Here is a 27,281-nt window from a genome sequence, read left to right as displayed (position 1 = left end):
TGCCTTAACTATTTTTAAGAAATTCAATAAATATGGTACATTTTATAAATTTTTAACATCACGACACAAAATACTGCAGAAAAGATTTATAGTTGCAAACAACAGTGAGTCAATACACATTCTTTTGCTAATAGGAAACAATGAAAACACTTCTCTTCTAACAGAGTGGCATACATAATTAAAGATGCTTTGATCTCATGATGTAGAATGTCTGTGGTTTGGAGATGCCTTTGAAATTTAGACTTCTACAGGATAGCATAGAGGGTAAAAGCATGCACTTTGGAGTAAGCAGGGGGCTTGAGTTTCAATTCTACCATTAACTAGCTGGTGACATTGGGTAAGTTACTTAAACTTCCTAGAAAGCCTCAGTTCTCTTATCTAGTAATAATAGTATCTACCTTAGATAATTATTTTAAAGATTAAATGAGCTAATCATCTAAAACACTTGGCCCGTAAGCTCAGAAAAATGCAAGTTTTGATTATTACCATCGATTAAACGCTGTCCATGTACAATTATCTGTAATTCAAATCCTGCAGTTGAGTATTTTGAGTCCCATTACAGATGGTATCTCAGAAAGCCTAAACCACTTGCCTAAGATTACATGGCCAGTAAATCATGGACTGAGATTTGAACCCAGATCTTTCTAGCTCTAAAGCACTGGCTTTTAACTGGCAGTGCTTTTTGTGTCCCATCTCTGACTGGGCAATGCTTGGGGACAGTTTTGGTTGTAATGACTTGGAGGGTGCTGCTGCCATATAGTGGGTAGAGTCCGGGATGCTGCTCAACATCCCACAATGCACAGCATAACCCCCACAACAAAGATTTATTTGGCCCAACATGTCAATATTTCTGAGGCTGAGAAACCCTGCTCTAAAGCTCTCATCATCTTGCCAATCCACCTGCTGCCTAACTATTATAGAATACAGTGATGCACAAAGTTAATAACTTGGTGCCATTTCATATAGCAATAAATAAAATTGCTCTTGAAAACAATGTATACGGGAAAAGGACAATATAGTATATCTCCGGTAGCACAAGTACTTTCCTCTGGGGACTGGCTCCCTCAGTCCATGTGATGTGGGGGAAATCGCCAATCCCAGTGCCCACCCACCTCCGAGTGCACGGGCGGGCACATACACCTAGCTGGGCCAATCACGTCTCCATTTCCTGTCATGGTTTTGGTTCAGGGTTAGGCAGTACTCTACCAGAGCTAATCAGAATTCTTTGGGATTGGTATATGAATTTTCACAGAGAGAAGGTCTCATTCCGCTGAGGTTGCTGAACTGGAATGCTGAGCTGTGGAGTGTAAAAAATAAAGCAAAGAAGAAGACCTTTGCAGTAGGAGAAAATGAGGTCAAAGGATCCAGAAAAGCACTAGAAAACTGCATGATCCCCGAGATCCAGCATTGCTAAATGACCTCTTTAGTCTCATGAACAAAAACAATTTAGTTTTACTTAAGTTAGTTTGGGTTGAGTTTCTGTCATTTATAATCAAAAGAACCCTGAATAACAGAGAATGCATGCCTTTATTGGCATATATATTTTTAAAAAATATCAAGCTTTCATTCACACAATGTTATCTCTATTTAAAATAAAAAAAGATAGAAGGCATGAGGTCTCCCCTGGAGGTATGTACACTCTACTTAGAGGCAGGGAAAGATTTACAAGTGTCAAAACTTCATCTCCTCACCTCCACAGTGGGCTCCTTGAGAGTGAGGACTGGATTTTCTAATTCTCAATCCCCCCCACCTGCACACCAGGCCCAATGACTGGCATGTGTTTAGTAACTTAACTGCTGGATGGTCGTTACGTTTGTTAAGCCTGTTATGGAGTAGTACTGTGCACTCTAATTTCCTCATTTCCTTTCCCTAATGTCCAATACCATTGACCTTTGGGAAACATTATATTATTCACTAAAACAGATTCTGCAAACTCAGATTTGTTCATTGTAATAAAGTATGCCACAGTCTGTAGAATGGAGGGACTTTTCCCCAGAAACTATCTGAAATTTCCTAAACTCATTTAAAACCATAAAGCATGTTAACGTTCCATATTTAACTAAGCCCATAGCTTAAACTAACCAAAATGTAGTAAAAATATAAAATAGTCAAGCAGATATAGTTGAATTTTTATTGTCTGAAACATTACTTTTCTTATTTAAAATGCACCTTGGTTGCAAAAAAGTCAAACATCATACCATACTTTGACCAAACAAATAAGAAATACAGGACAAATAGGGAATAACCAGCATTTGTGGAGGAGCAGCTGGGAAAGTTTTGATTAAGCTAGTTTTGCTTTCAAACAGAAACTCCAGGTACACGATATGCCACAGATATGCTGACTTCCACTATGTGAAGTTCAACAGAACTTCAACTGTCTTGCCTTCAGCAGCAAAAAATATTCACAAGATACACAAAAAATTTTAGCTGTTACTACTTTCCTCTAGTCTTGATTTTAGGACCTCAAGGGTTTGGCTACCCACCCTGCCCCACTCCCCCCCAAACGTTTTGTTCTTCCTCTTATCTTCAGATTCTTGCTTGAATAGTTTTTGGTAACTACTCAAAGACCATGAAAACAGCCAGCTTAACCCCCACGTGGTCCTGGAAAAACAACCAAACTCTGGGTGGAGGGAGAATTCAGCCTCATGCTGTGGGCAACTAGCCATCCTGAATGAGTGACAATGGGCTTACTGCTGGGAGTCCTTTCCTGGCTGCAGTAGCTTCTTCTGGTTCTAGAGACAGTCTTTGTGGCCAAATGAGAGTTAGCAGACAAAACCGCTCTCTAAATGGCCATTTTGGCCATAGTTCATTGATATACATGGCCAGAGTGGCTGGGTAAACTGATGGGCAAGGTCCTGGAAGAAAGGGGTTGACAACAGGGTTTGGACTATTCCAGGCAACAATTAAGAACACTTGGTGGTCTATGTTGGAAACTACACATTTGGGTTTTTTTGTTTGTTTGTTTTTTTTTTCAGAGGAGGCTCTTTTAAAAAATCTGTCTTGTTGTCTGAGGTCTTCACTTGTACCTGCTCTGCTCTCTGGAAGTCTGCCTCATTTTTGTCCCCTCTACAGAGATTCAGGAATGTCCTAAACTTCAAAAGAATAATTTGAATCATTCTTTAGCTGATATGGTGTGATAATTATTTTTCCAGGGATTGCAAAACAATAGCATTTTACCATTACAAATCATCTAACCCAGTCCTTTCATTGTATTTATTGGTCATGAAACTTGGGCACTTTGATAAGTTAATTGACTTTCATAGTCTACATAATGATGGCTGTGGTTACTAAATCTGTGGTACAGTGTACCACAGATCATAAGACAATCATCCAGGGGGCAGGAAACCATGCAGGTTTGTGAACATGGCATTCTGCACAGAGTCAGTAGGCACGCAAGGACTGAACAGGACTGAAGAGGCTTTGAAACTAATGCTCTGTGGCAGGGAGAAACAACAGCCATGGTGGGCAAACCCAAACCCAGTCTTCTCTCTGCCTGGTATTAGAGAAGGATAAACTTTCTCTGTGACTGAATAAGTCCTTACGATACTTGGAGTAAGAAGTTGGGATGCAGCAATGAGGTGAGAGGTGAGGAGGGGCTGCTGAAGCAATTGACTAGAAAAAAGAAAGGAGATGTGACAGTAAGTGTACTCTCAGTGTGTGGAGATTTTGTATAGTTACATTGTCTTTGTTTTCACCTATGAACATTCAGAATTATATTAGAGGTGATTTCTCATTGGCATTGTCTCAGAAACCATTAGGTACATCGAGGAAGGCAAGTGAATGGACTGAGTCTGAATTCTGAGATGAGGAAGAAGGAAATTAAAATATATTTTCCGTTCTGACAGCACACTTATTTACATTGTTAGGGTACTTGCATTTTCTGGCTAATGTGTCCATCACTCTGGACAGGTCATAGAGGTCAAATGTGTGTTAACTATCTGATTCTGTAGTATTATTAACCACCTAGGTAAGTTTAGTAGATAAAACAGAAACAAAATAGATTGCATAAAGGGTCATGCACATATTTTAAAAGAACCATACTAGATGACATATATTGACAATACATTGCCTGAAAGCATTCAATCTTTTTCTACTAACCAATATGTAGTCTAAATTACTTTGCTCTTTACAGTGGGACATTAAATTGCCCTAAGGAAGAAATGATTGGTAAACATTACTCTTTCTTCTTTGTTACTTGTAGGTCAAGGCTGTTGCATAAGCAGTTATACTGCATTAGAGCAATGTGTATGAAAGCCTCAGATACAGGATGTGGATCCGGAACTCGTGCGGCAAAGCCCACCAGCTGGCTCCTATGACGCCAAATACCACTCAGAGGGAAAGGTTACTTACTTAGCTTTGCAAACTCCGCCACAGGCCCTGGAGGACTCTCAGGAAGATCAGGCCTAATCTGAGTTAGGGCAAAGGCATATTTCCCTCTCAGTGCTAATGCGTTTACGCTCACAAAAATGGCAGTTCAACTATCGGTGGTACTTACATCTTGGTTAGACATTTCCCAGTAAGGTCTCTCTCCATAGGACATGACCTCCCACATGACTATGCCATAGCTCCACGCATCGCTTGCCGAGGAGAATTTTCTGTAGGCAATAGCTTCTGGGGCTGTCCATCTGATGGGGATTTTCCCACCCTGGAAAACAAATTGGAGGTTTCTCAGCTGGCTCACCAGGGTATTTAAAAACAAAATGGCATTCCAATTAAATGTATTTCCTTAGGAAGACCTATATACTGCATGATAGTGTTGGCACTTTAAATAAAAAGAAAAAGAAAACCAGAATAATATCATAATGTCAGAAATATTTTTCCTATAGTAGTTAATCAGTGGAAACAGCTTTAATGGGAAATAAGTCACACTTCAGAAATATTTTATTTCATTCATTAGAGAAATTTATTTTCACTTTAGATTCACACAATTAAACTCACTATCATTCCATTTGAAGAAAGTTCCAGATTATAGGACATTAAAACTAAATTCATTCAGAATTCATTAAACATTGTATTGCATGTATAAATAATAATGATAATAAGTTCTAACTTAATTGAAGGCAAATGGTTAAACACGGAACTGAGGCATTCTTTACCAATTCAATGTTTATCAGAACTTTCCTTTCCCTTTCTCTCCTTTTCATCTGCTGTGATTACATTTATTTTAAGTTAAAAAATACTTTAACATTAAACAAGAGCACCTGAGAAGGATAATCGTTCTTTATAACACTTTAGACTAGTTTTTATTTTTGTTCTTTATGTTCAATTTAATACCTGAACATATTAAAGAAACTAAATTGCATAACTTTAAATTATACTATTCAGGTACTATAGTCGGCTATTGTGTTATACTTATTTTTTATCAGCATTTATTTCATTTTATCTCTTTAAGTATTCTATAAATCCCTTTTTACTATAATAACAAGAATAAAACAATTCATCCATTCGATTTACAATCTGAAATCTTTGCAGCTCTGAACAGATGAGCGGACGAGAGAACCCTGATGCCACTAGATGGCGGAAGAGAACGACGAGTTGCTCCCAGACTTCGGTATCACCGCTGAGCTGGCTTCTGTTCCCAGCAAATGGTTTTGACAGTCAGAACCCACCACAACGGAATTGTCTCAACACTATCAACACTTTTAGGATCATCTCATCCGATCACCCACTGTGTGCAAAGTCTGGTGTCAGGGCGAGCGGGGTTGGAAGGAAATAAAGGGTGCATTCTTTGGCCCTTGAGGAATTTAGGCCCAACATCTTTAAAGGTGAAGCCATTAATTCAGACATCTAAACACTACTTATTTAATAATCTAAAAACTACTTACTTGATGAGAAAAGGGATTCAACTGAAATAGGAACAATTAGGTTTCACAAGGCAAATGAGCGCATTAGAGGAAAATTCTTTTTAAAGAATTGTAGAATTTAAGAATTGTTAGAAGGAACCTTGGGAAAATACCTTGAATTAAATTCCCTGATTTTACATGTGAGTAGACTGAGCCCAGGATTTAGAGATACAGAGATTTAGAAGTTTAGAGATTCCTCTCCACATTATTAAGCATATAATCTCTATTAATGCTATAGTAATATTATGGGGCATTGATATAAAGATGTGAATACTTCAGCATGGAAGAAAAGTTGGGCCACAACTTTAATGTTTTAACACTGAGTATCCATAACCATGTACTATCAGAGTAGTATAATGGAAGAAAGCCTGAAACCTAGGGGTTTTCATGTTTTGGGGCAGCAAATTTTCCAAATTAAGTTCAGGAAATTAAATTTACAGAGTTGGTGACATTAGTTTAAGAGGTGGGCAGGGGAAGAAGAGAGAGGGGAAGATTCATTCTTGAACCCAAAGTAGAGTAGCCAGATAAAATATGGAACCCACAGTTAAATTTGAGTTTCAGATAAATAGCAAATACTTTTTTTTAGTATAAGTATATCCTCTAAAGGAATGCACTTTTTTTGTGTGTATGTTCCAAATATTGCATGAGACATTTGTACTAAAAATATTGTTTATCTGTAATTGAAATTTAACTGGGTGTGCTATATAGTTATTTACTAAATCTGGCAATCCTAACCCAGAGTATTAAAAAATTCAGAAATGGGAACATTGTAAATGATCCAACAGAACATAAAGTAGTGTTTTGAAAAAACTGTTGTGGTCTGCACTTCAGGAGAGGACAAGAACACTCAAAGTTAAGGGTTATTTTATGTGAGTTCACTTTTAAATGATAGGTAGCTCATATAAATGATTCACATATAAACTTATATTTCATGTAATTTGTGATCACATATAAATGGTTACTTTGTCACTTTATTTCCTAGGATTTTTTTTTTCCCCTTAAGGGCAGGGGTATTATAGAATGTTTGGTTAATTGTATTGCTATCTGTTATGGACTGAATTTGTTCTCTTAAAATTCATATGTTGATGCCCTAACCCCCAATGTGTCTGTATTTACAGACAGGGCTTCTAAAGAGGTAATTAAAGTTAAATGAGGTCCTGAGGGTGGGTACTAATCCAGTATGACTGGTGTCTTTATAAGAAAGTGAAGAGACACCAGAGGTGTGCAGGCACAGAGAAAGGACTGTGTGAGGACACAGCAAGAAAGAGGCCACGTGCAAGCCAAGGAGAGAGCCCTCAGGAGAAGCCAAACCAGTTGACGCCTTGATTTTGGATGTCCAGCCTCCAGCCCCTGTGAAAAATAAATTTGTATTTGTTTGAGCCACCCAGTCTGCAGTATTTTGTTATAGCAGCCATAGTACACTAACATATAATACTACTCCTGTTAAAAAACAAACAAAAAAAACCAAAAATATTTTTCCTAAGATGAGCAACACTGCAAAACAGACAGTACATCTTTATTTCAAATTCTATTCTAGTGTCATCTTGTAATGGAAAGTGAGAGCTAGAAAAAAAATCTTAAAACAAAGGATGAAAAATTGGCACAGTTTTGATACAAGAGATACAATTCTAATTAACAAAAATGCATGGTAACATGAACCTGACAGTGTGCACAAACTAGAATAATTTTGAGCATATATGGATGGAGATAAGGAAGTATTCAAAACTCGTTTTCTAATGGGAGTACATATACGGGATATAGTTTATATCTAAGTGCAAGATGAGACAGAAGGGTAGAGAGAGGTCCTTAAGATTACTGCATGATTTCTATCCCTTTTCCTACTTCAGAGGAAGCGCAGAAGCCTAATTCTTCTTCTTTTATCTTTTGTTGAATGGACCAACTTTGTGGCTTAATCTCATCTACTTATTTTTGCTCCAAATCTTGACTCATAGACAGAGGTCATGTACTAAGGTATCATTTATCAAAGCATAAACTACCAGATTGTTTTTTTTCTGGCTTCAGGAATGAACAAACAGTACTTTAGATTTGAAATTACAATTGTTGGAACATTTCATCTTTTTTTTTACCATATACTTATGAGAAAAAAAAAGTTACCAAAGATGCTGATCAAATTTAATGACTGAATGGAACTCAAAAGGCTTCTCATTTACTAATACCTCCCTTCTGCAGCAAGTTTAATCACTTAGGAAACAAATGAGAAACAGGAAGTAAGCCAATGAAACTGCCACTGAAAATGTTGTTCGCAAAACTTTTTTTCTGTTTTTCAAGTCATATTCAGGGCTTGTTGTCTAGTATGTATGTAGTGAGGTTGTAGAAGAAAAAGTGCTGAAAAGGGAACAAGGAGCCTTGTATGCCTGCAAGCCCTAAACCCCAGGAGTAGAGTTCTAGGTATATTGAACTAACATCTGAGTTTTAGAACCTAACCCTCTAATCTTCAACAGAGGACACAATCAGTTGAAGACACAAACAGCAAGGTTACACAGGTTTAATACAGAAGCCAGATGGAAAATTCTTTTGAGATACAAGAACACACACAAAAATCTCGTATTTTCTCATTACTGGATTGATGGTTATCTTAAAGGCAATGGGTTTGAATAGACAACAATCTACCTGCAGACTTTGCTTTTCTTATTTCCCCAGTCTATCTCTGTAGTACCTAAATGTCAGTGATTATAAGAATTATAGTACAGAAAATACATATACTATGGTTAATGATTAATTTAAGGAATTTCTAATGACAGTTTTGACTAAACAATATTTTTTTTCATGAATTGAAAACTCTAAGTGAGATGAAACTCTTTTATAATCCACTGTGTGACCTTGGCCAAGTCTTAACTCTGAATCTTATATTTCAGATCTGCCAAATGAGGAGATTTGAATTAATGATCATAAAATGGTAAATGTTTTAATGTTTGCCTACAGCATCTCAGCTCCCATTAAATTGTTAAAGAAATAGGCCATATGAGTTGGTACTTAGACTGTGTGAACAGGTAGCTTGATGACAGACAGTAAAGGAGACAAGCACACTCTTGTTTTACATCCAGGCCAGTAATTAATGGTCACAGTTATCATCCTAAGGAAGAGTTAGAATAACTCAAATGCTTTTTTCAAAAGAAGGCATCACCATGAATAATACATCTTAGAAGGTACAGAACCAGGACATTGACTTTTTTCCCCTTGTGTTTTTTAACTCTTAATGGGGAAGTATTGGTTATTTGGAAAACTCTTTATATGGAGACTTATTGATGTCGACGAAAGAGGCATTAATGTGTTCAGTGAAAGATCACTTTACATTAGAATTTCTTATCAGTGGCCGAGGTCGTCTGGTTTTGGGAGTATTGGTGGAGGAATCAGCATTGTGGGATCTTCTGTCTTAATTTACTATGGTGTCCTGGGAAGTCACGGCAAATCACAGAAAGATCACACACATATTAGTGACACAGACAACCCTCACCGAGGGGGGTATTTCTTTTTCTTTTGAAAATTACTGATCTTGAGAAATAAGTCTGTCTCTGAGCATTTCTTTTTAGTTTGTATTCCCAAATCAACAAATTATAATATTATAATGTGCAACTATATTAGATTGTATAACACTTTTAAAACTAAGTCCCCCCACCCCCACCCCAGAGGGGCATGTACTCCCTTTTTTCATTGAGGTTTACTGATCTGTGGCAATTTTGGTACTGTGTGAAGTTTTATCCTTTTCTGAAATATGAGGATAATATCTGTTCTTCCTTGAAGAAAGAAAGACAGGGCTATGATGGAATAAATTGATTTGTAGTCGAGAAACTTCTCATATTTTGGCTTCTAGGTATCATTTATTAAGTGGATTATATGAGATAGTACACATGAAGCACCTCTTAGCTACCAAAACATGGTAGGCACTCAGCAAATGTTATTTGTTTTCTTAATTTAATGTATTTACAATTTGCCTTTTTTTGGAGATCTCCTTGACTTTTAGCCCAGACCAGCATCCCAATTCCTTCATCTAGAGTCACTGCCCAGACTCAGGACTAATCTTCTCAAAGAAGTGCTTTCAGGAGCCAGAAGCACCAAATCAATTCTGCTGATGGACAAGCTCTAATTCAGTTCATGTAATTTAGATCTTGTCTCGTCTAGTTTGAGGAAATCTGTGTGCCTTGGTCTAGTGAGTTTGGTTCCATGCTTATATCCCTGCCATTGTCTCACCTGTGCCTGAAGACATACCTCATTTATCTTATTCTTTCACAGGTAGAATTCTGTCCTCAAAGAACATTATCTATGGTGGAATGTTGGCAGCCAGATTTCTTCCTATAGCTGAATCTGCCTGATAGTGATTCTTTCTGGATTTCCTGCCTTTTTTTGAGCATTTCTCTTCTCTTTGTGGGGTTGTGACACATTGGATAAGCTACAAATCTTCTCCCCTCAAAAAATGCACATGTAGACACACACACACACACACACACACACACACACACACACACACACAATTTTGCATCAGTATCAAGGAATTCACAGATTCTAGAGTAAGATACTTTTGCTGTAAGCAAAAGATCCTTTTTTGGCATAGCTTAAAAATATAAGTCATTGATTCTTAATAACAGCTTTTACAGGATGATAAGCACTGTAGAAATCTATGGTAAGTAGCATTGTTTTAGGCCACAAACAGATGAAACAAATAGTTTTTATACTTTTATATAACACAAAGACTTCCTAGCATTGTTTCTTGGTCCAGGTTTTCATTTCCCATCCAAGGACTTTTGTGTGGGTGTTTACTGAGGTCTCAGGGTCTTGATTTTATAAATCCAGAGCTTACCAACTGTTTGCTCTTGGACTGAGATAGGCCTGCAGTTATGTTATTCATGACTACTTTGGTTTTTTTTTAAGGTGACTCTAAATGTCTTTATACAGAATGTAGGCTCTCCAGAGTTCCACCATTCCACTTTACTATCTCACTAAGTCTTTCATCAGACATACTTGACCTATTTACATTATCCTCCTGGCTCCTGTGGACATTGCTGTTGCCTCTCCCCCACTCTAACTTTAACCCAACATCCCTGTTCTGATTATGAAATAATTATCTAATTTTGAAATTTATCTAGATGATGATTTTTATAAAATGACTTCAAATAAACATGAATAGCTAACGCACTTTGTTTTCCACTCCCTAAAAAACAATTCTTAACTATGGAAAGATATTCTCCACTCCTTACAGTATCTACCTGGAACTATACTACATTTTTATTCCTTCTCTAAATGTATAAACAACTCAATTTTCTGGTCAAGATGGTGGCGTAGGTAAACATTGTACTTACCTACACTCACAACTACATCAAAATTACAACTAAACTACAGAACAACTATTACTGAGAATTGCTTGAAGTCTAGCTGAATCTAAGGACTACAACTAAGGACATACAGAAGAAGCCACCTCAAAACTGGTAGGAGGGGCAGAGAAACAGAATAGGCTAGTCCCACACCCACATCTGATCATTAAAAATTGGTAGTGATATCTCAGCTGCAGAGGTTCCCTCTGGAGGAGTGAAGGGTCCCAGCCAGGGTTTCCCAATCCAGGATTTAGGTGCAGGGGAGAGAAGTCCCCATAACTTCTGGCTGTGAAAACCAGCAGAGATTTTGCCTGAGTGAGACAAGAGCAGCTGTAGTCCCAGGAATTTCTCTTAAAAGGCCCAAACATGGACTTACTCACTGATGGACTCAATTGCTCTGAGCTCCAGTGCTGGGGCAGTAGCTCTAAAGGTGCCAGGGACATACGGGGAGGAACTGAATTGTCTGGCTTCAGGATGAGGGCTAGAGGGGAAGCTTTCTCTCAGACTGAGGAGCTAGCAGAAACCATTGTTTCTTTGTTGAGCCCTCCTCCCTGGAATGGAGACGCAGGCAACCACCATATCTGAGTCTCCTGGCTAACATCAACCTGGCTAACATTCATTCACCTCACCCAGGTGATTCTGAGATCCTTTCTCACTCAATTTACAGGCCCACTCAAGCTGCTTCCAGTGGATTTTCCACACAAATAGCCTGTCTTGGCTAACACTGCAGACCCAAATACTCAGCATCTGGCTTCAGTGTGTCCCATACCTCTGGCTGAGAAGCCCTAAGCCCAGCACTAGTGACAGCTGATCTCAGTTTGCAGCTTGGTCTCTCAAGGCACCTCCAAGCACAATGCAGGCAGCAACCATCTGTGGATCACTTTGGTCATGCCAGATGGCCCTGGACAGGGCAAGGCTGTGGCTGAACTTGGCCTGCAGTGGGTCCTCACCCAGAATGCCCCAGAGCTGGCACACTCAGTGGCCAGCTTCAGACCCAGTGAGAGCATCATCCAGCCACCTTCAAGGACAACATACCCAAAAGCAGACTAGACAGGCACCAGAGCCCTGCTAAAGCAAATCCTGCTTCATATTGTACATCCCTGCACAATAGCTCCTCCACTGTAGTCATGGCCAGTCCTCAGAACAAATAACACCAAAGGTCAATCCCTCTCACTGATATGCAAACAGCAACCAAGGCTCAACTACAATAGGAGGGCACACACAACCCACACTAGAGTCACAAATGGAGGACCCAACTCTGGTGACCAGGGAGATGGTACCACTGGGCCCCTTAGGATACCTACTAAGACTGGGAGGCATAGCAGCCCTACTTAATACAAGGAAACAAACACAGGGAGTCAGCCAAAATGGGGAGATAAAAAAACATGTCCCAAATTAAAGGACAGAACAAAGCTCCAGAAAAATAACTAAACAAAATGGAGACATTGCAATCTACCAGGATGCAGTTCAAAACACTGGTTATAAGGATGCTCAATGATCTCAATGATCAGAGAGAACTTCAACAAAGAGCTAAGAAACATAAAAACAGAGACAGAAAACATAAAAATAAACCCAGTCAGAAATAGAGACTACAATAAATGAAAGAAAGAATACATTAGAGGGAATCAATAGTAGATTAGATGAAGCAGAGAATAGAATTAGCAATTTAGATGATAAGGTAGCAGAAAACACCCAAACAGAATAGCAAAAAGAAAACGGAAGAAAGAATCTGAAAATATACAGTTTAAGAAGCCTCTGGGACAACATCAAGTGTAACAACATTCATATCACACCAGAAGGAGAAGAGAGAGAGCAAAGAATTGAAAACTGATTTGAAGAAATAATGATGGAAAACTCTCCTGACTTGGAGAAAAAAATGGACACTCAAGCCCAGGAAGTGCAGAGAGTCCCAAACAAGATGAACTCAAACAGGTCCACACCAAGACACATCATAATTAAAATGCCTAAAGTTAAAGACAAAGAAAGAATCTTAAAAGCAGCCAGAGAAAAGCAGTTAATTACCTACAAGGTAGCTCCCATAAGACTATCAGCTGATTTTTCAACATAAACCTCACAGGTCAGAAAGGATTGATATAAATATTCAAAGTGGTGAAAAACAAAGACCTACAACCAAGATTACTCTACCCAGCAAAGCTGTCATTTAGAATAGAAGGATAGATAAAAAGCTTCCCAGACAAGAAAAAACTAAAGGAGTTTATCACCACCAAACCAGTATTACAAAGAATGCTAGAATGACTTGTTTAAGATGAAAAAAAAAGAAAGATAAAAAATAGAAAAATAAAGTGGCAATAACTACACCTCTATCAACGATTACTTAAATTTAAATAGATTAAATGCTCTAATCAAAAGACATAGGGTGGCTGAATGGATAAAAAACAAAACAAAACACAATATCCATGTATATGCTCCCTACAAGAGACTCACTTCAGATTGAAAACACATACTGAAAGTAAAGAGATAGAAAAAGCAATTTCATGAAAATGTAAACAAACAAACAAACAAACAAACAAAAGCTGGGGTAGCAATACTTATACCACAATAAATAGATTTTAAAACAAAGAAGACAAACAAGAGACAAAGGAGGACCTAGTAATCCCACTTCTGGGTATTTATCTGAAGAAACCCAAAACACTAATTTGAAGGGACATGTGCATCCATATGTTCATTGCAGCATTGCTTACAATGGCCAAGATATGGAGGCAGCCTGGTTGTCTCTGAATGGATGAATGGTGAAAGAGGAGGTGGTACATATATACAATGGAATATTACTCACATGTAAAAGAAGAATGAAATCTTGCCATTTGCAGCATTGATAGACCAAGAGACTATTGTGCTGAGTTTAGTAAGTCAGACAGAAAAAGAAAAATGTCATGTGGTTTTACTTATGGAATCTATAGAACAAAATAAACAAATGAAACAGAAACAAACTCATAGATACAGAGAACATTTTGATGGTTGCCAGATGGGAGGGGGTCTGGGGTAGGTGAAAAAGGGGCAGGGATTAACAAATACAAATTTGTTGTTACATTGGAGGCATGCAATGTGGGGTATAGCATGAGGAATATAGTCAATAATATTATAATATCTATTTATGATGCCAGATGGGTACTAGATTTATTGGAGTGATAGAAGGGAGGGCATCAGGGGGCAAGGTGAAAAGGTGAAGGAATTAAGAAGTACAAATTGGTAGTTACAAAGCAGTCATGAGGATGTAAAAGTAAAGCATAGGGAATACAGTCCATAATATGGTAATAATTATGTATAGTGACAGGTGGGTACTAGACTGATCTGGGGATAACTTCTTAAATTATATAATGTCTAATTAATATGGTGTACACCTAAAATTAATATAAAATAACACTGAATGTTAAATAAATAAGTAAATAAGTAAGTAAGTAAATAAATAAATAAATAAAATATATATGAGAGACAAAAAAAAGTGGTCTACCCAAGGGAATGGGAATGGTGCATATCTTGATTTGAGTGGCAATCAGCTGGATAAACATATGTTATAAATTTATTGAACAGAAAAAAAGGATAAAAAGCTCACTGAATACTAAGTTTTTGTTCCTGTAATAAAAAAGAGCTTATAGTGCTATTCAAAGCCTCAAGAATTAGAATCCTCTTGACCTGCTTCCTCCTTAATTGCTCCTGAAAATAATTCATAGTTGTCTTTTCTCAGTACTAAATCTCATTGAGAAAGTAGGTGATACATCATTAAGTGAATAACACTATTCTGGGGGACATCTGTTAAATTAGATTTTCTACTTCATCCTATAGGGTAGATAAAGGAGGACACAATGTTACTGTAATGTGTGAGAAGTAAACACACATATTATTATGAGGACTGCCATTGTATATGAATGCAGATACTTAAACACCACTGACAATACAGAGAATTTTTTGAAAACAACCTATCATTCATTATGGTTTTACAAATATACTGTATGGTAAAGTCTCAAAGGGATAGCTGATACTAAGAGTTAAAAAATACAATTCTCATTTTCTCTGAACAGTACCACTCTTCTCTATATCATCTCTCTTCAGTTATTCTCTGTCTCTCTTTCCTTTTTAGTGTAGTTCTATGGAAGACTAATTACCCCTCTATACCTCCTCAGTGTATTTTAATGAAGTTTTTTAAAGGTTATCATCTATAGTTTTTATGTCCCAAACCTTTGAAAATCAGTACAGAAATAATAGTTTAAAAAACTGTACCACATAAATCAAAAAAAGGGAGTGAAGGATTCATTATTTTGGGTCATTCACATGGAGATATTTAATACATTAAATACTAATGTAATATATAAAATGATACTCTTCATGTATATAACATTTATTTGAGTGTTTACAAAGCATTTTTATCTGAATGGCCTTGAATTGATGTAAATCACTAAAGAGTGAATACTTTGGTTTCTTATCAGGTTGCCCTGTGAGAATAATACTAATAAAAAGCAGTAATACTTCTATCATTTATTTCCATCCATAAGTAGATGCTACTTATTTGGGGTAAATTTCAGATCCTGTCATTAGGAAAAGAGACTGCATAAAATGAGGTATGTCTATATTTATACTAGTATTATTTGCAAGGGCTGTTTGAAAACAAATATTCAAAAAGGATAGAGAAAATATGTAGATAGGACTTTGGGGCCTACATAGGAGTGATTCTCATAAACCCAAGGGTGCTTACTTTAGAGAGAGTATATGCAATGTGGATAGACAAAGAGATTTTAGAGCAAAACATCTGGCTTCTAATTCCTCTTTTTACTGATTTGTTGTGCGACCATGGGCAAGTTACAGATTCTCTGTAAATTGAGGGGTGTGGACTGTGTGCTTTTGCAGTTCATGTGAGGGTTTCATATTCTATGATGTGTTAATACACATAATACCCTAGTAAGTTAAAACAGAAGAAGAAACAAATTCCACTTCTGCCTAAGGAAATGTAGACAGAAAGGGTTAGTGCTGAGCTCAGTTGCTTTCTGCATCATTGTTATGCCCACAGGCACTTTATACATTAAATCAGACTCTTCCTGACAGCTCCACAGTGCTTTGATTGAACGTATCTGAGAAGCAGGTCTTCTCTTGTGGCTGTGGCATGTACTGTCGTGATACATCAGTTCAGAGTGGAACTGTGACCTCAAACTACCCATTGTCAGAAAGGCTAGCTCTGAGTGTAACCCGAGGAGGAGAGACCAGATGATATGACATCCTTACAGGCAGTCTGTTTGGATCCAGCTACTGAGACTGATAAACACTCAACAGAGGAGGGGGCACAGCCTTCTGAAAGTCTGAGGAAGCATTACTGTGGGAAAGACGGGGTACAGGCGCTCACAGCCAAAGGTGGGTAGGAACTTGAGAAAAGCCTGGAAGTACCTGGAGCTTGAAATGCCAAAAAGTGTTTAATACAAATTAATCTATTTTAAAAGTAGACTTTGGCTGAGTAAAATATTGAAATGCTAGTACTTTTGAATAAGTTTTAATGTTGGGACAAACTGGTTAAAGTATGGAGGACAATTATCTTATAGCCTTAGGGTCTTAGCTGGGAAAATTTACACAGTAAAACCTTTGTTCATTCCATGATTCCAACATGGAATACTGTCTTGTCAACTCTTCCCTTAACTCCTATTTTACTCATGACTAACGTGATCACTCCTCTTACGCCTGCCTCTAACGCCCACTGTCGGCCTCACTCATTTGGCACTGAGCATCATAGACCTTCTATGCACTACTATTTGGCTTTTTAAAATGCAGATGTACTGTCTTCCTAGTAAGGAAATAAAAATCTTGGAGGTCTTTTATTCTTCTTTGCACTCTACTTTACAGTAGTTAGCATGGTGCTATGATTATAATAGGAATTTGATAATTATTTGCTGAAGGGATGACTGGATGAGATGAATTAGGCAAATGATGTAAAATGAATAGCACAATCTCAGCACCATGGTGTATAAGTGGAATTCAAATTTTGCTTTTTAGTTCCTCCTTAGTCATCATTATGAACTTGGTTAATGATAAGGAAAACAAGAAAGGGAAATTTCCCAATCTGAATTTTCAGTGTATTAAGGGCATTCATTACCCAGAGGGGCACTCAAGGTCACTGGTGGCATTCATTCATTCATTCACTTTTTTTTTCCAATCAAACATTTTTTTAAACACATCTCACATGCCTGGTGCTTGAGTCACAAATCACCCTCCTCATCCTCAGGGAGATCACATTACAGTGGGAGACACATCAACGTAAACAAATAATGACATCACAGAGGGTAGGTGCTCTAACGGAAGTCTGTACAAGATTCATTTGGTGGCAAAAAAGAAGGACCAGCTGTTTGGATTGTTATGGGGAGAAGCAGAGAGGCATCACAATTGAGGTCATGTTTTAGGTAGAGTTTAAAAGAAAAGTAGGAGTTTGACTAGTAAGACAAAGAGGCTGGGACATCCCTTCCGAGAGAAGGGTCAGTTCAAAGTCACAGAGGGGTGAACAGCATCGTGTGTCTAGGGAATTGCATGTTGCCTAAAACTGCTGCTGATTAGAGGCCACTGTCCATGGAGGAAACCAGTGGCCATGAAAGGGGAGACATCAGCAATAGCTGTGTCACTAAAGGCTTGATTAGACATTTAGGATGGTAGGCAACAGGACTTCACAATGTCACAGCAAGTTGAAATGTGCTCAGAGAAAATAGAATTTAACGATGTGGGATGCATCTGACACTCTGTTTGTATGTTGCATTATATACAATTTGTTTTGATTTCTTTGTTTTCACCCTGATTTTGTTGTGGCTTAAAGGTCTGCATCATGCGATAAAAAAGTGGTGTAAATAAGTCTTTTTACTTTTTAAGTATAAAAGGATGACAGGGACCCTAACCCTCTCTTTTGACCTTGTGCACAAAATGTCTAATAAAACAATAAAATTACTTTTAATTCTGGCAGAATCACTGGCAATAAGTGTGTGCAATCATGCATCATTCCCAGCAGGTTGAAAGGTCTGATTTTACTTGCATAACATATTCACTGTTTTATAGCAGATTTTCCCTGGGAATAAATTTGGGGAAAGCAATGCTTTGAAAATAGCCTCTAGCTCATTTTGCTTAGGTTTCAGCGCATCACTTGGGTGTTGAAGCCTTGCTCACTGTGGACAGCAGATGGCTCTGGAGGACATCATTGGAAGGCTGAATGGCATAACATGACAGAATCCCATGTACTTGGCTGCAGCTAGAATGAAGCAGAGAATGATGTCTATCATCTTCAAATAGTATCATAACCCAACGGCAAAGTTTTAAATAAAAGAGGGCCAATCATATCATGGGTTGGGGTCTTTTAAGAGATCAACTTGGATTTCTACAAGCCCTTTCCATTTTTACCTTGTATGTCTTCTGACTCTTTCTTATTTCACTCTGTAATCTTCTTGATCTGTTCTTTTTCTATTGTTCTTACTGCCCTGTTTTCTTTTACTCTGTTCTCACCAACAAATATTCACTTGTGTGCAGAATATAAGTTCTCTGAGGCAGGAACTTTGCTTGGTTCCTTGCAATTTTCTCAGAGCTTAGAAATAAGTCTGAACATAATAGGTGCTCAATATTCGTTAAAGGAATGTTGCAGATGTAGCATAAGGTCATGAAAGGGTGACACTGATACATAATAAAGGCTGCTCTGAGGTGTGTAGGTGCCATGAGATGAGAGAATCTGCGAAGGCTTCCAAGAGAAAATGATATCTAGGCTTGGACCTTATGGAAGACTGAAAATAGATGAATAAAAGACGTGAAAGAGAGGAGGAGATCAGGGATTGGTCCTGGTGAGAGAAGAGCCAGTTTGAAAGGGAGCATAACATTTAGAGGCACTGAGAGAAGTTGAGTGCAATCAGAAGTACAGTGTGAGATGGGGGAGTGGGGAGAGACCGAGGCTAGAAAAGTGAGCAGGGTAGAGATCACAAAGGACTTCACAGACCGAGAAATGCTTCCTAAGGCATGTAAAGAATTTGGACCATTTCTTGTGGCAATGGAAAGTCATTGAAATGCTTCAAGCAATGGTGTGATAAAATTAGAGGTTTTGTTTTGTTTTATTTTTTAGATCACTTTGGCTGAATTATAACTTGCTGATGGGGAGTAGGAGAAAAATAGAGGGAAGAGTAGAAGCAGAAAAATCTTGCCATGTGTAGGAAGTTGGTAACATTATTTAATAATTCTCTAATAATCACATATGATATCAAACTTTTATACGTTAAAGCCATCTGTTTCAATTCCTCTGGTTAGATATTTGCCATATTCCAGAGAAGAATGGAATGACATTTATTCTGCTTAACATATTTAAATGGAGTGTCCAAATAAACCATGTAAACAAAGTGGAGAGAGGAATATTCAAAAACTAAGTTTGAAAAATTCTCTTCTAAAGGATCATCATACACTACAGAAGCATCATTTACATACACTTTAAATTTATGTATTAGAGCAAATCCTCTACAGACCTGCTAATTAGTCTAGAAAGATTTCTTATAATATTTAAAATTAATATTGCCATGTTTAAAAAACAATCTACCTTTTACCTTTCCCTTTTAATGCATAATCGTTTTTGTGTGACTCAGTCCATGTTAAATTTATAATTTAAGTAGTTTACCTGACGAGGAAGGAGGACAAGTGTCCAACTTTTTGTTTTGTTTTGCTTTGCTCTCTCATGTAGATATATGTGTACTGGGGAGAAGAAAGAACATTCACTCAAAATGGTTGTTTTTCAGCGTTGTCATTTATAAAATCCTATGGAATCAATTTTTCTTTGTTTTTCCTCACATGACAACAAATTTGCTCAGGGAAAAGGTTTTCACATGGGCTCAATGTCATACTGTAGAGAAAGAAAGCCAAGATGAACTTGCTGAAGAAATACAGGCATCAAAAACAGCAGTTAGAGTTACCACAGCTTTACCCACTGTTTAAGCACAAAAGGAAATAATTTATTTGATTGTGTTTTTGACATGGTGGTTTTCATCTATACCTTCATTCTGATTTTTATACTGTTTTTTAGTTCACTGGTGATTTTAAAGCCAGTGCTGGCTGGAAAGCTCCCTGTGATGTGCAAGTTGCTATATATTCAGTATGCATGTCATATTATGGCTTAAGTAAACATCTTTTCCAGCATTAAACTTGTTCTCATATCTTTCTGGTAAACAAAACTGAACTTAAAGCAGAGCCCTGAGAATTCAGGAAGAAAAAAAATATCTACTTGTAAAAAAGTACTTGAAATATTAAACCTAATGAGTTACTCAAAAAAAAAAAATCCTAATTTTCAGAGAAATTTCTTTCATTTGAGGAAGGCTATGCTCTTATTTTTCATTTGAAATATGGGTCTGGTCATCTCCAATTAGTCTTGCATGACATTTGCTAGCAGTCCACAACCAGAACCATTTGGCCAGGCATTACATTATTGACAGGCTCTCACCAAATAGTTTCTTTCTGGAATCTAGAGGTAGTTTCATGTCAGCATTGCAGTGCATTAACATGGCTATCAGCAATGTTTCCCCAGGGCTGACTGCTTTCTGCCTGATTTCAGCCAGTGCTGTCAATCTTTCACTTTCCTGAGCCCTAAGATGATCCCGCTCTCCCACTCCCAAGTAGCTCTTAAAAAGGAAAGGTTAACTTTCATAATTTAAGGAAAAAGAGACATCTTACATTTAGTACAGTCAGTGCTCATGCTGTTGATGATAAAATGTATTAAACCTGGGTTTCTTTATTTAGGATTTTTTGTTTGTTTGTTTGTCTGAAGATAAAGTCCTAGATATATTAATAGTTCAAGCTCTCAAATGACGGAGTTCATGATCTAACCTGTAAAAAAACGTGATACAATCGACCCATAGGAATTAAAGCCAAAATGACTTGTATGCCACCTCCTAAAAGTATAAACATTGGGATAACAGTGATAAGGTAAATAGCATTTAGCTTGCTGTATCCATTATATGACAGAAAAAATGCTAAAAATTCATCATTAGGTATTATAATAAGAACTATATTATGTTAAAAATAAATGGAAAAATCCCCTAAAAGTTTCTTTCTTTGCTTATATTTATGAATCAAGGTTCTTATGGTTTAATTTTTGCTGAAACACGCTGCAACTCCTATTGGAAGCATCGTGTTTCTAAGAAAATTCAAGATTCCACATTTTCATCTCTTTTCTAAATGCTTAATTAACTACTTTGACCAAATGCTTAATTTTCAAAAGTGTTATAGAATTTAATTATATCCATTTTTTAAAAAATAAAACTTTCTCGTTTTGTCCAATGGGAATTTTCAATAAGTAATAGAAATCCTCATTATTATTTCCCTTTTACCAAATCACTTCAGCATTAAAGGAGAAAAGTTCTTCCTCTATTTTAATACATTGATCTTCACAAAGGTTGAAAGATGATAAAATATCTGATAAAAATGCATGGCTTTGACCCTCAAAATCAGTGTAAGTGAAAGGGGAGTGAATATTTCTGAATGCTAAAATCTGTATTACAATCATATTTTCTTGGCAGGCTGATTTAAAGAGCTTTATATGACAGTCAAGTTATACTATCCTTGACAATACAGCTGGGTGAAAAAGATTCAGACCTGTTTTTATGTCTAATTGGGATGTGAGGGTCGGGCTGTGAGAGCTGGATGCTCTTGCCAGTTGTCAGAAGGGCTACCTTAGAACATTGAATTAGGAGTGCAGATGTCTGACATCATTTTCAACTTGACACTCAGTTTATAAACTTGACAAATGGCTAGGTATCTCCATACATTATTTCTAGCACCCGTGATGTAAGGACTTGATTGCATTATATTTGGTGGGGAATGGAAAGGAAAAAGGAAGGGATTACAAGTGAAGGTGAATGTTAAATAAGTATAAATTATACTGTGTAACAGTCAAGAAGGTAGGTAATCATCATTGGACAGATTCAAATAGTAATATTAAATTCAGTTAAACAAAAGAAACTATATATATTATAGATTACATATATATAAGGTGTAACTGTGATTGTGAGAAAAATGTTAAAGTAGAAATATGTTAAAGTAGACTGTCAAATCCACAACAAATTATAGAATTTTTATATTTTTTGCTAGTCTGGAATATGTATTAAATATCAGATATAGTAAGTGCTAAATAAATTTTTGCTGAAAGAATATAGTTAACTGTCAATGTACTGTAATTCAGAAAAGTTAGTAATGTTAAATGGTTTGTCTGACTCTTTAATGTGACTTCCTGTCCCACAGCCTTCTGACCTCCCCAAGAAGGAATACTCAACCATCACTGCCATACTAAGCTCTCTCTCTTAGGGTCTGGGACCACTATTATCTAGTCAGGGATTCCCTAAAGCTGTAAAACTCAACAATGAATCAGCTTGTGGCTATCCTCCTTGTCCAATAGTTCCTGCTTATTTTTTTTTTTGAGATTAATCCCTGTCTAGTTCTCATACCTGGATGCTTGTCCTACCACTTATCTAGTATGTAGATGTTATCAGAAAAGTGATACTAGAATTCTCGTTCCTAAAATCCATAAACTATGTCTAGCACAGATTGTTTGGCTTTTTGGACTACTACTCATTACCTGCTGCCAGATGCTCTAGATACTACACTCTGCCCACCAACAGTGAAACCCTTTTCTTCACCCCGATACAACCCACCTGCCTCAGCCTTTGGCCTGTGGTATGACCTGTGTGAGGTTTCCTAACATTCTACTCCTTAATGCCTTTTCTCCTCTTTTCCCTGCAGGGCTGGTCTGCCCTGGTCTACCACCAGTGGAATGCTGTCTCTGAAAACCCATGTTTTTTCAGAATTATATTCCTGAAAATCAATTGGTGTACTTGGATTATAATATGCAGGGCTGAATACTTTGTGAGATTGAAGGAAATTATATACATATAATACACATATATTATATATGTGTATTGTGTGTGCGTATGTGTGTATTTTCTTTTTCCTCTATACCCCTGTAGAACCAAACCAAAATGGAGTCACTTATGTCAGGGACAAAATGGAGATGGTCAACACAGGTGCATAAAAAAAACTTAACCTAACTTAACAGGAATTTACAGCTCTTCTCAGAAAGCAGCAGAGGACACCAGCCAATCCCCAAATGCCATGTCTGTTTGTGCTCTGTGTGGACTTTCTTGTTCTCCTGACTTAGCTACTCTGATCTAAATAAGAAGGAAGATCGGCAGGCAATCAATCAGCTGAGAAAACCAAATAAAGTCTGCATTTATCCCATAAAAATCCCTTAGTCTGTAAGCAACTTGGAACTCATTCCTGCACAGCCTTGAGTTTCCCAGCTGGCAGGCTGAAATCCTTGTAATAAACACATCTTTCTGCTCTTTTTATTCAGAGTGCCGAATTTGGTTTTTGACACCCCACACCCTAGAGGTTGTCATACCTTAAAGAAAACAGTTCTTTCTTAGTGGCTTTGACAACTGATATTCTGTTCAGCTGAGCTGAAGAAGTTGATACCCTAAAAGTTACACAAATATCAGGGAATGTGTCAGCTTCTATCAGCCTCAACTGCCTCTAGGATCATGATGCCATCTCTGAGAGCTGACCGGTACTTGTCTTGGGAATGCCAAGTCCATGTCCACTCATTCAGGCCCATCAGCTGTAGGCTCAGAATTTGTGACTTCCACCGCCTCTGGACTTATGTGATACCCCACACTGAAGAATGTGAGACCTGACATCTCGTGTGGTCACTGAAGTTGCCAGTTCACTCAACTTGGAATCACTGGGGAATTAACTAACAATCTGGCCAACATTGGCCAGTGGGAAACAGGAGACGGGAAGGAGTTGCACAGAAACTCCTTCTTCCTATGAATGATTTCAAAGCATGGTTTCTCTGCACAACCATTTGGAGAAGTTCAGCATGGTTAGTGGACCTATCTCTTAATTGCTATGGCTTTTTATGGTCCGTGTGAAGAAGTAGCAAGCATGGTAATATATCATGGTATTACCTCACATTCTTCCTAGCCTCACTTTCCCTTTCCCTCATTCTAGCTGCCCTAGTTCTGTACCTCCCAAACAGAGCTTCATCGTTTTAAATTCTTTTCTGAAGCTCTGTTTTCTAGGGAACCTGGGCTAAGAAAGTTGCCATAGAATCAATATTTCTGCCATCCCTTGAAAATTCAGAGTATTTACTCTAGGCATATGCAAGTTCAGACAAAATATATTTACTTAAATGCTTATCTGAACATGTTATAGAAAATTGTGGCATAAGGGAAATAGCAGCAAAAAGGAATCAATTTTTGGATGTTTTCTACACATTCCTTCATGTTTCTGTGAGACATAATTATTACTTCCAGGTCTTGTGCTCTTGTTAAGTTTTAACTTCTTTGTCAGATTTGGAAATTGCATATCAGTTTCTCTTCTGTGTGTCCTATATTTCTTTATTTACTATCCTAGGCAGTAAAGTTTAGAGGAACCTCCCGGAGAGCTCAGGCTCTCTGGTCACACTGTCTAGACTTGAATCCTACCTCTGCTACTTAGGGGCTTTGTGTCTTTTGGCAAATTTCCTTACTTCTTCATACCTCAGTTTTCTCATCTATAAAGTAAAGATAATGATAATAACTTATAGGGCTGTTTTGTGGATTAAAGAATGCATCTAAAATTCTCACAATAGTGCTGTACTCATTTAAGAATAATAACTAGTATTATTTCTTTTCCTCTTTAGTGTCTGTTCTAAACACTGTGCAGATGATACCATGTTTCCCTTAAAATAAGACCTAGCTGGACAATCAGCTCTATAATACATCTTTTGGAGCACAAATTAATATAAAACCCGATCTTATATTACATTATATTATGTAAGACCCGATCTTATAGTAAAATAAGACTAGGTCTTATATGAATTTTTGCTCCAAAAGACGCATCAGAGTTGTCCGGCCAAGTCTTATTTTTGGGGAAACACAGTACTAATGAGAACAATTTCTGTCATTTCTAAAAAGGAAACAATGTGCTATAACTGATGCATATTCTTTATCTCGACCAAGAGGGGCAATTGTGATATACATGTTATACGTATATTCTTTTTCACCACCAAGAAGGACAGCATCAGAGTATTTGTTGTTAATTGTAACTATATGCAGGGAGTGAGTGGGTGTAAATTAGTTCTTCAGTGGAACACCCTGAAACCTACTTGTCTATATACACCTGGGTGTTCTCTTCTATCATGACTATCATGTTTTATTTTTGGACTCCACAGATGTCAGAATTCCAGAATTTGATCCTACAGTATTCTCACAAACTACTATGGTATTTTCCTTACTGGCTGTGTAACACAAAGTCCCTGAAACTTCTTGCACCTCACTCTGCTTGTCTGTAAATGGAAGATAGTAATTCCTCACAGACTATTTACTCATCATGAAGCATTTATTGCCAGATACTGGGCTAGGACCTGTGGACATAAAAATAGGTAAGGCACAGATCTTGTCTGTACTCAGTTTACTTATGGTTAATTAAAAACAGTTGCCACCATTTTCAGACAAAGAAAATGAAGATCAGAAAAGGCAGGAACATGGCAGGAAAAGGCAGGAAGTTCAGAAAAGGCAGGAACACTGTCCAGAGCAACATGGCCAGCAAAACTGCCAGATCTAAGGCTTGGGTATAGGCTTCTGCCTTCAAACCAGTGGTTTTTCCATTATATAATACTGCTCTCCCTTTGTCAAAATTCAATAAAGTACTATGAATTTTTTTAGAATATAGAATATTGTAAATATTCTATAAATGGAAAGAGCTTTATATATTAACTTCATTCTATGGTTATACTGAAATTTATTTTTTCACCTTTTTAAGCATTAGAATTTCCTCTTTCAACTTCTAGAGGCAAAAGACAAGTTGAGGTAAATTTCCCACAAGGAATAGGAATGTTATAAGCAGCAAATCACAGTTATAAAAAAACGAAAAACCAAAAATCAAAACAAAACAAAAAAGACTTTATGTCAAGAATTAGGTTGTGATGCTGCTTGCTTGTCACTACTATTTTTTTCTTTTTAAGACAACTGTATCTATTAGTAAATAGATGAATAAAACTAATATACATCGGCTATTTTTAATGCTTTGATTTTATCTTAAAACTTCATTAATAATTTACTTCATTTAACATGCAAATAAAACTACGACCAGGCACAATGAGGTGAGTACACTCATTCAACCAATTTTTGGCGTGTTCTTGGAAAGTTTTAAATGGAAGCAGTTTGGGGAGGATGGCTGGCAGCCCTGACAGGACCCTGAAGTGTGGGATAGCCTGACACCATGATTGCTGAGACACGGAGTGCCAACGTCCCATTGGATCAGTCAAATATGTTAGATTCTCTGGAAACTGATAACATACCTCTAAGCCAAATTGCACACTGACAGGTTGATACCAACTTCATCATGATCTAACCAGTGGATCCTTGGAAGCACTCTAGAATAGGCTGCCCTGTTGAAATTGCCCACATAAATCAGCTGAAGCAAAAACTCCTTTCATGACCCTGAAACCTTTCTTGAGGTCTGGAACACATTCATCTTTTAAGGCATTTACTACTGATGAAGACACTTAGCCATTCATTCCTAGAAGTCATACAATTTTGTATCATTGTCTTTTCAATGACAAAAAATAGACTTTATTCTTGTAAAAGGATATTAAAGTAGAGCTCCTCCTGTTTTAATTTTTAGCTGAGGCCAAGGATAAAAAAATAATACATAGTACGTATCCTACCTTACAAATCTGTCCTACATTATTCCAAGGCTTGAAATGGAGATTTACGAACAAGGAAACAAAAGTACAGGTTTTGCGACCAGTTGCTCAGTACCCAAATCACAGAGTTTGGGATGAAAATAATCATTTTTGGAGAATGTAGTTGTGGCACCCCTCATGACTAGTCTAGTGAGGTGTTGTCATGCAGCAGCTTACCCATCTGTCCCCTCAGGCCTACCCCTAAAGAAAGAAGAATTTGAGAGACTGATCCTTTCAGGGACTTTGCTTCACCTTTGTGCTTACACCTTATATCTCCCTGTTTGGCCCCAAAGGATGGCTGGTTAATCAATGACGGGTAAAATTCCTCAAGGAAGGAACAACCTAGGCCAGACACAGTCACATAGGAGCCATCAGGAGAACTCACGGGGTTGA

The 27,281-nt window shown here is 37.4% G+C and overlaps 1 protein-coding gene across 1 annotated transcript in view; it reads right to left on the bottom strand.

The window, feature by feature from the left end:
* The window catches only part of EPHA6 (EPH receptor A6), an 893,585-nt gene that overhangs the window by 35,117 nt on the left and 831,187 nt on the right, over positions 1–27,281 (bottom strand). Inside the window, 1 exon segment of the mRNA XM_081062963.1 lies at positions 4,496–4,645. Coding sequence (XP_080919089.1) covers positions 4,496–4,645 — 150 coding nt within the window.

Source organism: Rhinolophus hipposideros, assembly GCF_964194185.1.
Source record: "Rhinolophus hipposideros genome assembly, chromosome: 2".
NCBI lineage: Eukaryota > Metazoa > Chordata > Mammalia > Chiroptera > Rhinolophidae > Rhinolophus > Rhinolophus hipposideros.
This window is presented reverse-complemented; position numbering and strand designations above follow the sequence as displayed.